Source organism: Notechis scutatus, chromosome 4 (assembly GCF_049901735.1).
Source record: "Notechis scutatus isolate UNSWTSFEM ecotype Mainland chromosome 4, rNotScu1.2, whole genome shotgun sequence".
NCBI classification, from domain to species: domain Eukaryota; kingdom Metazoa; phylum Chordata; class Lepidosauria; order Squamata; family Elapidae; genus Notechis; species Notechis scutatus.
Window position 1 is genome coordinate 9,162,765 of NC_142012.1, and position 14,614 is coordinate 9,177,378.

Consider the following 14,614-nt stretch of genomic DNA (forward strand, 5'->3'; position numbering starts at 1 on the left):
TTTCAGTGACGTCCCTTTAGTCATTAAATGAACTGTTGTAAGTCAAGGACTACCTATATTGTATTGCTCCGTTTGTATGCATGCACGTTTATTTTTTAACTAGATGGTTACTTCTGAGTCATTTTAAGAATATTAACCATCAATGATCTTTCTTGAAATCTTAATCTTAATTTACTGGGATCTGCTTGGCACACACGCCAAATAGAATCTTCTAACAGAAGCAGTTGTAGAAAACTGTGCATTCTGCACCATTCAGAGCCTGTTCATAAATCACGCTGGTTATCTACCTTCCAAAACTAATGGTGAAGTGCAGAAGTCATTTTTTTTTAATGTATGTGAAATAATATTTACGATGTGCATCATGCTTTTAGAAGTGCACTTATATTTGGGTTAGTTATGATTCAGTGTCAACATATGAAAGTCTTCCTCCCTCCCTCATTTCTTTCCTTGTTATTTCCTTCCTCTCTCTCTTCTTCCTTATTTCCTTCCTTCCTCCCTCTCTTCCATTATTTCCCTCCTGTTCTGACCAAGGCTTCTTGAGACACCAACAAACGTATAAAATCCCAAACCCTTTAATTTTAGTTCAATGACTGTGAATTATCTTCATTCACAGCCCGGAAGGAGTTTCAACCGGTTATAGTCCCAGGAACGTCTGCCAAAGTTCTTCAGAAGAATTCTGATAAGAACGCACCTTATCTGACTTGATGTGCTGCCAACAACGAAAGTCCCAATTAGTCTTTCAAAACCGAAATGGAGAACAAATTGAACACAGAGCTTTCAGAGTCCAAACTGATCAGAGCGAACGACGTTGCTTCCTGCAAAGGTTTCTCTGCCTTTGCACTTTCTTTATACCTTATGGGAGGGGCAATCATCTCCAAGCCTTACTCCCGAGTCACCCCTTTTGTCTTAGCTGCTCTTGCCTTCTAGCAGCTCTGTGCACATGCACACTGGGAACAGGCTCCCCTTGTTCCTCGGCCTCACTGCTGCCAGATTCTGCAGGCTACGGAGTCAGCACATAGCTCCCAGATGGTCCTGGCCCCATCTCTGCATCGGACACAGGACCCTCGACCGTCCTCTCCAGACTCCCTGACTATTTCCCGTTCTTCCCCACTGTCCAATTCCGCTGCTGTCTGCACAGGCTGCCGGCGAACCACACCTCCTTCCACCCTCTGTTATTTTCTTCCTTCTGTTATTTCCTTCCTCCCTCTCTTCTTCCATTATTTCCTTCCTCTTCTTCCTTCTATTATTTCCTTCCTTCATCCCTTGTTATTTCCCTCCCTCCCTCCCTTCCATTATTTCCTCCCTCCCCTTCCATAATTTTTTTCCTTCCTCTTCTTTCCTCTATTTCCTTCCTTCCTCCCTCTTCTTCTGTTATTTCCTTCCTTTCTCCCTCCCTCCTTCATTTTTCTTCCTCCCTCTCTCCTTCCTTCTCCTCCCTTTCTTTCCTTCCTTCCTTCCCCCCAGCCCACCTGAGCATGAAATGCATTTCCTTGTTTTGGTCTTCCCTTTTAAGACACAAGAAAACAAAGAAACTAAAGAACAAAAACATATTTTACTCACTGCTTGGTATAGTTCCATCATGCCGTAAAAGTGTGTTAGACTTCAGGGTGACACAAAACTGTTTTTAAGGCCAGCACTTGTCATTAACTCAGTAACACAACCTTGGAAAAGCAGCTATGGCACAATCTTAGCTTCCCATCTTCTAAAAGGGTTAATATTAGTGTACCTTGTGCAACTTGTAGAATACAGAGGGATCAGAAGCTTTTTTTGAGTTAAGAGAAGCATTAGATAAATGTGATTTAAACCCGACCCTGTCCCTTACAACTGAACGAGGGCTCGAATCTTTCTAAAAGAGAGCAGTCTATGGTTTCAGTCCAAGATAGTGGGTCAGTGCACACATCACCACTTGTGCAGCTGCAGGGCAAATATTGGGATGTCCAGTTGGCTTACAAGGAACCTGCAGATTCCTGGGGACTTGGTGCGAGAGCCTCCACGTCAAGAGCGGAAACAATGGCGGGCAACTTACAAAACGTGCCCATTATTTCTAGATTTGTGCAAGAGAAGCCACTGGGCTTTAAGTACCAGCAGCGATTGGCTTTGTCCAGTTAAATTAGAAAAATATGTTCAGGAAAAGGCTGTTTGGGGACTGGATCCTGAATTTATCCATCATCTTCAGCAACGGATAAATTTGCCAGTAATATTGGTTTCAAGAGTAAGAAGCCTTTATCCTTGGGGTTTTTTTTTTCTTAACAAGAAACCTCAAATCATCCATCAATTATAGCCAGCTATAAAAGATGCTTAAAATTAAACAAGCAACATTGCAAGCATGTTTAGTGCCTTGAGAATTGATTGCAGTTCCGACTTCATAAGCAGCTCATAGTTCCGTACTGAAATCCAGTTGTGGTTCTCCCTTCCAAATTGTCTTAAATTGAGTAATTTTTGAGTAGAGGAGAAACTAGCCCTTTGATTTATTACTAGCTATTGCAAAACCTTTGTGTATTTAAAGCTGCTACCCAGAGAGTCAATTGCTAGTCCTACATCTGGCCACATCTACTTTTCAACATGTCAAACAAGAGACCAGCAATAGAAAAGAATATTTATAGCTTAAGGTTCAACTGTGGGGGTCTTTGGTGTTCTCTGAGCTTGGAGGGTTTTCTTGCAGATGTTTCGCTACCCAACAAGCCAGTTGTATATAAACAGAGAGTAAAACCCACTCCCTTTAGCACTGATGAGGTTACCTAGTTGGGCAATGAAACGTCTCCAAGAAAACAGCCAAGCTCAGGGAGCACCAAGGACCCCAAAGAGACTAACAGGCCAACTTTTCAGAAGACCGACCAATCTATTTTTGTAATTGTGACAAGAGAACTCTCCTTTGAAAGCAAAAGTGATTTCACTTTGCCTATAATCTGTTATAAGTTATATCAGTCCTAGGCTAAAAGCTATCCATGCAGAATAGGCCAGAACTCCACCATCTTGACCTACAGTATTGTGTAGTACAACTCCTGGGCTCCTAAGACTTCGATATATTCTTTTCTTTTTGCTTTTTTGTCTCTGCAAATATTCAAAACTGTCTCTCTTTTTGCAATCAGTTGATGCACTGTAATCTGACATTTTCATTTCTGAGCTGAAAAAGGTTAATATTCAGATTTTAATCTAATTGGCAGAATTTGCCCAACCTCCAAGGAAACCACTATCATCACCTGTCACAGGTTTGCAAACCGTGTGCCTCTAATCTCTTAGATTAATTCTACAATAGAGGGCACCTTCAACCTTGGTTAACTTCCCAGAACTCTGCCTGGCACAACTGGGGATGAAATGCCCAGGCTAAGGGACATTCGGTGGGATCCAGCAAAGCCATTTTTAAGATGAAGTTAAAGTAATACAACCAGGCACAGCAAAAGCCATGGGAATCCTTCCTAACCCAACAGGATAATTTTAAGATTGCAAACTGAAGGAACCACTTCATTTCTAACAATAGGATTCTAACAATAGGACATTTGGGGAACTGAGTATCGTGGTGAGACTTCAGGCAATAAAGTAATAGATACACTATAGAAAAGAAGCAGAGGAAAGTATCAGGAACATTTTTCACTGCTTAGTTAGGAGGGAAAAAATAGTGTTCAATTTGAGCTTGACTCCTGGTGCCTTCATGGACATCCATGTTGTTTTCTTGGCAAATACAGCTTTCTTCCAGAATTTTTTTTTCAACTTCCATAATGTCAGATGTCTTGGGCTTTTCCTTCTCCTCTCCTCTCCGAATTATCAAGCAAGCAGGATTAGCCAGATTACTGGCTACCAACAAGATTACTGGCTACCATCTTACTTTCAGGACCATCTCAAAAAGGATTCCAGCTTCCCTTCATCAAATCAGTGCAATCAAATCACTCGACAAAGACGGCACATCCAATCAATCAGAATAGAGTTGGAAGGGACCTTGGAGGTCTTCTAGTCCAACCCCCTGTGCAAGCAGTAATCCCTTCTCATTCCCTCCAGTGCAAATGAATGATCCTGTAAAACTTCCCTTTTTTTCTCCCCTCAAAGCAATCACATTATCTTGACAAACCGCAGGCTTCGGCCTGCAGGGTTTAAATTCTATGTTGGCTGTTAATTGTGAAGACTCCGATCCCTTCTTTTTTTCCTCCCAAGTTGAAGGAGGAAATGACGGCCACATCTGGATGGATGTCTCGGAGGGAAGAGGCCTTTAGATCTTGACAAAAAATGTGTGTTGGATTTAAAGAAGAAATCTGTTATCCCCAAATCACTTTTAAAGGAGATGAGAGAGAAAGGACGAGTGAAAAAACCTTCACACATGAAGTTGTGTATTCTTGGAAAATATGTGTGACATGTCCAGTTTGTAGAGATGGCGCCTTCAAACATACTTTGTGTGTGTACTTTTTAAAAAAATAAAATAAAATAGTTAAAATCCCAGTAAATCTTTTGGGTCCAGGGGCTGGATCTTTTAAACTCTATTTCCACTCTATTGCCAACTCTATTTCCATAGATACACAAATAGGAGAGAATTCACTAGCAAACACCTGAGGCAGCCTTCCTCAATCTGGTATTCTCTCAAAGAGTTGGCACTGCCACAGGGTGCCAAGTTAATAAAAGCTGGTCTGAGCCTTTTACTCAAAAGGAAATTAAAAAACAAACCAACACCGAATGGGGCATTTGATGGCCTGAACAAAAATAGGCATTTTCCTTGGATGTATGTAAAATTCTTCTTTTTTCTTTCCGGTGCAAAGATTTACGCTATGGGAAAAATGAAACTCCAAGTAGATCTGACCCGTAAGATTCACCAAGAAATCAAATTATGGCAGGACGAGGGCTGGACTAGCAAATCTCCTAAACTAAATAAGGATGTCATCAAAGGCTGACGTCATCTTTCATGACACCTCCAATAAACACCAAGGGAAACCAGGTGCAGTTGCAACTCCACAAGTCCAACAAAATGATAGAAGTGTAGTGAAATACTACTGCTATTTTCACACTCTGGGAAAGCGGTGGCAAATGGCGTCCAACCGACCCCTTTAAAAAGCCTGTAATGCTGCCCCCCTCCGTTTAGGTTCCGTTTACAAATGCCCAACCTTCCTCGGAAGCAGGTGGTTACTAAATGCTAGCAAGAGGACGACTTCAAGGGTGCCATTGAAGTGGTAGGTTGTGGTGGCAGTTTAAAAACGCTTGCCCTTTACAGTCATCATTGTGAAGCTCTCTCTTTTTTTCTGTAAACCTGGCATGGTCGGGGGAGATGGAGTTAAGTCCGGATAAGTGGAGCTCGCTCGTCAACGTTACCCTGTTATTAGGGGGAGGCAAAAAAGAAAAGAAAAAAGCAAGGAGTTAATTTAGGAGATTGTGTTTACGCGACTCGTTTCATCTATCGACTCCTGCAACTTTGCTGGAGATGGCAAAGAATCCGAGTAGATTTTTCTCAAGTGCTGTTCACAGATAAATTGTGGATGAGTGGACTCTAACCAAGGGCTGATCTGATAGAATAGAATATTTAGCAGCTCAGAGTGAGGTCCTTGGTTGTTTTCTGGCAGATGCTTCGTTACCCAACTATGTATCGGTGTTAGAAGGAAGTGTCCCACCAACACTGGCAGGGCAATAAAAACATAGGCTGCTTTTACCATAATTTCAACTGGGAAACTGTGAGACCAAACTAAATCCAAAACCGCTAGAGAATTCCTGGAAGCCTGATGTGGAATATTGAAATAAAGGAGTGAAGCCAAGAAATGAAGGCTTCACTCAGATCTGCCATAACAGTGGGGAAAAATAGTGTAACCTGATTGGCTGAGCCATCTGACAGCTCCCTATAAAAGGGTGAGCTGTCAGACAGATTGTTCTTGTTCTTGTTGTTACTGAATAAAGAGCTTGAAGTCGAATATTAGCCTCTGCCCCTTCCTTCTGATATAGAATACCTGGCACTCCGACAAATCAGCCAACAACAGGCACATAGAGGTAAACAACGTCTACATATCGTTCAAAAGAAACAGTCAAAAAGCTAAAAGGCCACCATATCTCCACCCCAGCAATCGACACCCAGATAATCAGAGATTAACGCCAAGATTAATACAAGATCATCAAGCAATAAACAATTCCCCAGTCAAGGAACTACCAATTCTGACAAACAATCCAACCACAAACAATAATCTAATCGAGGAACCATCCAGAACACTCCATCAATATTGACAGGGGAAGCCACTTTTATATAAACAGAGAGCAACCCCACTCCTTTCTAACACTGATGGAGTTTCCTAGTTGGGTAATGAAACATCTGCAAGAAAAACAACTGAACTCAGAGAACACCAAAGACCCCACAAGTACCCTCTGAACTATTTGAGCAGATCGATCTAGTGGCATTGAATTCCTAAGACAGTCCTATTTCAGAATGCATGGGAAGGATGCTATGTTCAAACGTGTTTTTAATTCAATTTCTCCTTGCTGGTGAGAAATGGGTCTAGCAGGGAGATGTTTTCAGTCAAACTGTATTTTCCTAAGCTGTTTTATTCCTAGGGTCAAAGAAATGTGTTGGGTTGGTTTTTTTCCTCCAATTTCCATGGTTTCTACTCAAGCAATGAATCTGAATAGAAGATTACATTTGCAAGAAGCAGCAATATTAGATAGCTGAATTCACCTGAGCTGCAAGGTTTAGTGAGCCTTTTAATCTTTAAGCTCTAAAAACATTGGAATAGAACAACCTACCTTTGGGTGCCAATGCTGAGGAGAACATCTGTGTAAAAACGTACCTTGTTGGTTTCACAAGACTATGTAAAAACAACCAGGTGTTTAAAAAAATAAATAAATCCAGCCCATGAAGTACCTTCACCAGGATCAAATCTCACCAAATCCATACCATCCCTGAAGAGCAGTATTTATATATTCCCTCTAAGATCAGAAAAGGGAGCCGAGCAATTCGAGTTTATTGTATTTTTCAGAGTATAAGACACTCCGAAGTATAAGCCGCACCTAGCTTTTGGGGAGGAAAAAAAAAATCTGCCTCTTCCTCCCAGGAATTTGCCTCCTTGCAGCAAACAGCAAACAGCCTGTTTCAGCTTCAGCACAGCCTGATTAGCACAAGCAGATGATTGTCGGTTGGCTCGGCCTCCTGACGATCAGCTGTTTCAGGCTGCAGGGATTGCCATCGCCTATTGCTGCCTCCGCGCGTCCCATTTTCGGCCCGTTCTGGGCAATGGGGATCAAAACGGGCCGAAAATGGGACACACAGAGGCCGAAAATGGGGCGCACTCAGGCAGCAACAGGCAATGGCAATCCCTGCAGCCTGAAACAGCTGATCGTTGTGAGGTGGATCCAACTGGCAATCAGCCGTTTGTGCTAATCAGGCTGTGTTGAAGCTGAAACAGGCTGTTTGCTGTAAGGAGGCAAATTGCTGGGAGGCAGAGGCCGAAGGGTGGGGGCCGGTGGGTGGCTTTGGCAACATTCGGTCTATATGACATACAGACATTTCCATCCACTTTTTGGGGTGGAAAAAGTGCATCTTATACTCTGAAAAATACGGTAATAACATCCCTTCTCTCCACACTGCAGACCAATGAAAGCCCTACAGACCCATAGATCAGAACCCAAGAGGGATCCCCAACACAGAAATGTGGGGTCATTCTCAGAGTTTAGGGTCCCTGTTTAGAAGATGCAGCACCCAGAAGCCAAAGCAGGAAGTCCTTTCCTCAAATGTTCCTCTTCGCCGGCACTGTGCGAAGAGGTAGCCCTGGACTTACGACCCTCACTGACTGAGCCCAACATTTCCGTTGCTAAGCGAGACACTTGTTAAGTGAGCTCTGCCCGCTTCACGACCTTTCTCGAGCCCCGTTTTGAAGGGATTCGACGCAGTTGTGAAATTAGCAACATGGTGGTTAAGCGAAACTAGCTTCTGCATTGACTTTGTTTGCCCGAAGATTGCAAAAAGGGGTCATGTGACCTCCAAACATTGCACACTGTTGTAAGTAGGAGCCAGTTTGCCAAGCGCCTGAATTTTGATCACCTGACCCCGGGGATGCTGCAACGGTCGTTAAGTGTGAAAAACGGCCGTAAGTCCCATTTTTTCCAGTGCCGTTATCACTTTGAACGGTCACTAAACGAATTGTTGTAAGTCGAGGACTACCATACTGTGGGGGCTTGATTTAAGACTGGCAAACCCTTTGCACCGCTTAGTCTTTCCCCTTTTAGCGTTGAACCTACAAACGGGCCACAGAGTTTATGGATTGTCATTTTAGTAGAGTTGCACCGCGCATAATTGACAGACAGGATTTTATTACAGATTTTAGTTGCAATTTATTATTTTATAGCAGAATTTTAAAATGTATATTTACTGAGTGCTTTTATTTGTTCTGGTCTCTGGTTTGAGGCTGTAATAAAATGATTGACTGATTGAAGACTGGGGGGGATCCAGCTTCTCCCCAGTCTGTGCAGGGGCCCACATAATACCGCACTTCCCCAAAAATAAGACCCTGTCTTATATATTTTTTTTGCCACCAAAAAAGGCACCAGGTCTTATTTTCGGGGGATGTCGTCCACTAACTACCCTCACTCGCGCGCATCACCCCCGGCCTTCTTTTCACTCTCAGAGGCTTTCAGGAACTACTACTTCTGCGGCTGGCAAGGCTTTCCTGAAGGCCTCTGCAGCCAAAAATGGAGCTTTGTTATATCAGCTACAGAGGCCTTCAGGAAAGCCTTGCCAGCTGCAGAAGAAATGGGCCGGCAAGGCAGGTGCCGCGGTGTGTGAGGCCTGGCTACAACTGTCCAAAGATAAGTAGTAAAACAGTTCCACCCCTCCCCCATCCTCCCCAGCTTAATTTTTACCTGCGCACTCTGGAGTGGGCGGGATCTTAATTAGGGCTTATTTTGGGGTAGGGCTTGTATTGGGCTCACATGTAAAAAAAATCAAGCTAGGACTTACTTTCAGGGTAAGTCATATTTTGGGGGAAACAGGGTAGTTATGTAGCGAGGGGAAAGGGGATAACTTCCAAGGTATATGTTGGCTCTTCAGGGTGAAGCTGACTAGAAAGCCAAGAGTTATTGAATGCAAACGTGACATTTATGATAAAGTTCACCTAAGAGAACTTTGCAAGTCTGAATGCTCTTTTTCTCTTCATCCCTTTTTCTTTGTGAGAACTACAGAGTCCCAAAGGTGCTTTTTTCCCAAGAGGCAACTGGACTTTCTGATTATTATTATTTTTTTTGGAAGACATTTCGCTTCTCATCCAAGCAGCTCAGAGCTCATTAATCAGATTAACAGAGTTGAGAGGGTCCTTGTAGGTCATTTAGTCCAACCCCCCCTGCCCAAGCAGGAGACCCTACCTACACCATTTCTGAGGAGAAATGGAGAAGCTTCTTGGATGAGAAGTGGAACGTCTTCAAAGGAAAAATCAGAACGTTCAGTTGCCTCTTGAAAAAAAGCACCTTTGGGACAACTTGGATGACTGAGTCTCCATAGACATACAGAGAGAGTCCTGTTTAAGATGCTTTCTCAAATTACACCTCTAGCCCAGACTCAGGTTTCTTTTATCCGACCGCCATCTTGCTAACAGCTCTTTCTTCAGTGCCTCAAAATTACTCCTGTTCTCCCTTACAAGCAATCCTCGAATTACGACCGTTCCTTCAGCAGCCACTTGAAATGACAAAGGCTTCCTGGTGTTTGGCCCTTGGGGGAGGGTGACTGCCATATGCCCCACTGGGGAAGCTTGCTGACTGGGGAATTTTAGGAGTTGAAGTCCACACCTCTTCAAATTGCCCAAGGTTAGCAAACACTGTTCTGGGTGGCCTTATCTCTTTGGCACACACAAGAGAATGGCTTTCATGGCAAACTATACATGAACTACAATTTTTATGCAAGCACCAGCATTAAAAAGTAATAAACTGCTTGATTAATCTAGGATATCACTTTAGTATCTTTTGTTTTGTTTTTAAATGGCTCCAGCTAACCTAGGGGTCCCCAAACTTGCCAACTTTAAGATTTGTGGACTTTAACTCCCAGAATTCCTCAGCCAGCTATGCTGGCTGAGGAATTCTGGGAGTCGAACTCCACAAGTTGGCAAGTTTGGAGACCTCTGAGCTAAGCCATCCCAAAGCTGTTGCAATCTACCAAGAGTTGAGAGTGGGTAACCCGAGGCCTAGGTTACTAAAGCAGAACAATTAAATCTCAAAACTGGTTCACACATGTATATTTATACTTCATGATGCTCAAAGTTTCATATAGTCCCTGCTTGAGCCCATCGTAAGGCAATAATATTCATTTATGCAATACGATTTTAATTAACCAATAGGAATTTCCGCGCCCATAATGCCAATAAGTGGCTGGTACATGTGTAAAACTAAGCTTTTAAGATTTCAGAATTCCTTATTCAAGCTCCTTGTTGGCAGTTTGGAGACCCCAGGAAGAGACAAATTTTGCGTGGTCTTACCATGTGATACAAGTCAGCATCAGAATGTTGCTGAGACGCATTTTACTGTGGGTCTATTAAACCTTTCCCCTAAAATGAACAAGTAGGTAGGTGAGGAAGGAAGGAAGGAAGGAAGGAAGGAAGGAAGGAAGGAAGGAAGGAAGGAAGGAAGGAAGGAAGGAAGGAAGGAAGGAAGGAAGGAAGGAGAGGAAGGAGAGGAAGGAAGGAAGGAGAGGAATAGATGGATGGATGGATGGATGGGAGGGAGGGAAAGAAAAGGACGGAAGGGAGGGAGGAAGGGAGAGACAGGATGAATAGATTGATGGGTGGAGGGAGGGAGGGAAGGAAGAGGATGAATGGAATGGAGGGAGGGAGGGAGGGAAAGGACGGAAGGGAGGGAGGAAGGAAGGAGGGACAGAATGAATGGATGGATAAAAGGAAAGAAGGAAGATGAATGGATGGAAGGGAGGAAGGGAAGGAGGGAGAGAAAGAAAAGGAAGGAAAGTAGGAAGGAGGGACAAGATGGATGGATGGATGGATGGAAGGAAGGAAGGAAGCTTTTAAAATAAAATAACAGGGAAATAAGGAGACCTACAAACAACCTTACCTCCTCTTTTTTCCCTTTGGGCCAATAGGTGACTGCCAGAAACACTGCTCCACAAATAATTCCCAGTGCCAACATGATGAATGGGACAGCCTGGACCAGATTGGATTCAAGCAGAGCCGCCCTGAGTATTCCTGCATTTACATCGTCAAGTGCAAAACTCTAAGAAGGGAAAGAATGAACAAGGAGGTGGAGAAGGAGACACAACTTGGGTTTATCTGCCCATACCACGGTGGCCAAGTATTGTTTTAAGAGGGAGAAGGCCGAGCCTCAAAATTTGCATTGAAGGTCAGGAGGTTTGGGAAAAACTAAGCAAGCGTACTCTTAACCTTTACTCATGACTGAGAATATGGGAGGGGGTGAACTCTGTGAGATGTTGTTTCCTCCTTTTTTTGGACTTTCTGATCAGACTGACCAGACTGATGCCTCTTCTTAGAGGTAAGGCTGAAATTGTCAGATCTGCCAGCACTTAACCCTCTAAATAGAAACCAACCTTGGCTCCATGTGTTGAGAGAGGTATAGTTCTATTAGCAGTAGCATTTAGACTTATATACCGCTTCACAGCTCTTTACAGCCCTCTCTAAGCGGTTTACAGAATCAGCATCTTGCCCCCAACAATCTGGGTTCCTCATTTTACCCACCTCGGAAGGATGGAAGGCCGAGTCAACCTTGAGCCTGGTGGGATTTGAACCGCCAAATTGCAGTCAGTTGGCAGTCAGCAGAAGTAGCCTGCAGTACTGCACTCTAACCACTGCGACACCACAGCTCGTATTGCAGTCATGCATAGCCAGAACTGAAAATGACGAGCCCAAATCCCCAAGTTCAACTTTTGCCTCCCTTAACTGCTTCCCATCGCTGACCCACTGTGACCAATCAGGCGCAAGCAAGATGTTTTCAGAAGAGTTGATATGCAGCTGCCTTCTTCTCCCAGCCGGATGACCTTGAGGCAGCATCTCCGGGAGATACAGCCATTACTTTCGCTTTCCCCCAGCATTCTTCCTCCCATCCACCCTCCCCAGAGTTCATGACAGACTGTCACCGTCACTGCATGGTAGTGAAGCACAGAAGCAGGTGTAAGGTGGCAGCTGACAGAAATGTCCAATCTGTTCCTCATCTGCCATGCATCAAGTCTCCGCTTCCCTTCCCAGATTCATAGAATTTCCTTATGATACCAGGGGTGAAGGTGAGGATGTCTCATCAGTACCTACCTCATTTACAAACATCACTGGATAGGGCATTGTCTTGATATTCCCTGTTTGGCTGAAATGAGACAAAAATATAGAGAAAACCGGAGAGTTTTCTAGTGATTCTCAAGAGGATGATCCTTCTTCAACAGTTACATGATGGAAAATGAAATAAGTTATAACATGAATTGGAATTGGATAAGTTTAATATTTAATACTAATAAGGATAACGTGACATGAAACTGAATACATAAAATGAATAGGTAACTATGGTCATGTTTGTATTGAGATGTGAAACCTGGAACCATATTGCTTGCCAAATGAAAATTTCTCATTTAAAAAAATTGGGGAGGAAATTGAATAATGAAATTACTAGGTATGTTTAATTGATATGGTGGTTGGCATTAGGAGAGAGTACTGAAATGTTGAAAATAAGCAATGAAGGATTATGATTTAATGTGAATATGTGTATTAAGAGATATGATTGGTATTAAGTTGGCCTATACTAAATGTATGCTATATTGATGCCACACTGTTAATGTATTGTTGTGTACGTGTAACTTGAAATACGCTCAGGGAAATGGGATACAGGTTGTCCTTGTCGAGAGACCACAATTGAAATAGGCAATCCAGTTGTTAAGTGAAGCGGTTGCTAAGGAAACTGCAATTGTGTTGGTAACTGTACTTCAGCTTTCCTTTGCATTATAACAGAATAACAGAATTGGAAGAGATCTTGGAAGTCTAGTCCAACCTCCTAGTTGTCCAATCTCTTCTTAAAAGCCTCCATCAATGGAGCACCCATAACTTCTGAAGACAATTAGTTCCACTGATTAATTATTCTCACTATCAGGGAATTTCTCCTCAATTCTAGGTTGGACGTCTCTTTGTTAAACTTCCATCTGTTACTTCTTGTGCTTAGGAGAATACACTGACCGCCTCTTCTCTGGGACAGCCCCTTAAATTACTGGAAGACTGCCATCATGTCATCCCCTTGTCCTTCTCTTCATTAGACTGGACATATCCTGTTCCTGCAACCGTTCATCCGATGTTTTAGCCTCCAGACCCCTAGCAAGCTTGGCGAAGTGAGGATTGGTGGAAAAATTTATTTTCCATCACCATCATTAACTGTGGATAGCTGTTAAACAAGACAGTCATTAAATGAGGCCTACTTGTAGTCACGCAAGCATGAACCTGTTTGGAGTGCAGACCGGAGGCAAATCTCGGGCCTGTCTCTTTATAGCAAGGCCCTACCCCATCCCGTTGTCCCCTTAGCGCCCCCATGAAATGGAACATAATGCTAGAATATTTCCAGAGAGGGTGAGGTTGAGATTTCCAGCCCCCATTTTAAATGTATTTTTCCTCAGAGATGGAGTTTAAATCTAGTGAACCATCTTAAAAGTGGCTGAGGCTGCAGACTACTGACTTATCTGGTGGAAATCCCCCCCGCAGCCTCAAATCCAATTTGACCATCTTATTCACAGGTGTCAAACTGGATTTCTTTGAGGGCCGGATCAGCACCGTAGTTCTTCTCCTCAGGCTGGGGGAGTGGGGAGGACACCTCCTGTAGCACTTTGCTGGCCAAAATGGGGGGGGGGGCACACACACAGCCCCTCTGCGGCCTGTTTTCGGCCTAGACAGCCTCCTACAGCACTTTGCTGTTTGGGGTGGTAGAATGTTGCAGGAGGCCATCCTGGTGCATACAGGGTGGAGGGGGCCATGCACGCGCCCCCCCCCGCCAGGCTCCATTTTGGCTGCCAGAGGCAACGCAGGCCGGTCCTTTGCTATTTCCAGGCCGGCCCTTTACTGAAATTATTTTTTCATACATACTTTTTTGATTTTGGCTGCCCGTTTTGCTGAGCTCAGACCGTAAGGAGAGATGCTGTAACCTAAATTGCCTGTCTATTTCATAAGCTGGTTTTTCTGCTGAATATCTTTCTCGCTGCTTAAATATATCAATGCATGATTTGCATGTATACGATTCCTTTGATTTATACATACGTTATCGTTCCATTTGTACATGCATTATTCTCCTGCTTAATGGATTGAATAAATGAATGAATGAAATACACACAAACACACACACACACACATATACACACTCCACCACCAGCCAGGTTCTCCACAGAATACTTACATAAATCCAGGTATCGTTTCAACATAAACATTGATTTGCATTCGTTTGTTCGCTCGCACCAAAACTCCCGTCAGCTGAAAGGGAAAAAGAAGTGTGCTTTCACTTCAAAATCAAACGTATTGTTTCAGCCACATTCACTCTACCAATCCAGTGCAAATCTAGTGCAGGTAGTCGTCGACTTACCACCAATCGTTTAGTGACAGTTCAAAGTGTTACAACAACACTGAACAATAAAAGATTTATGTCCGTTTTTCAAAATTAACACCTTTGCAGCATCCCCATGATCACCTGATCCAAATTA

At 43.4% G+C, this 14,614-nt stretch overlaps 1 protein-coding gene across 1 annotated transcript in view; it reads right to left on the reverse strand.

The window, feature by feature from the left end:
- Positions 1-1,533: 1,533 nt before the first annotated feature.
- SCARB2 (scavenger receptor class B member 2) overlaps positions 1,534-14,614 on the reverse strand; it is a 34,604-nt gene continuing 21,523 nt past the window's right edge. The window contains exons 9-12 of the mRNA XM_026676466.2: positions 14,314-14,387; positions 12,204-12,255; positions 10,999-11,157; positions 1,534-5,290 (exon numbers count right to left, since the gene is read on the reverse strand). Of these exons, the coding sequence (XP_026532251.2) occupies positions 5,252-5,290; positions 10,999-11,157; positions 12,204-12,255; positions 14,314-14,387 (324 nt within the window). The 3' untranslated portion in view covers positions 1,534-5,251. The remainder of the gene's footprint in view (positions 5,291-10,998; positions 11,158-12,203; positions 12,256-14,313; positions 14,388-14,614) is intronic.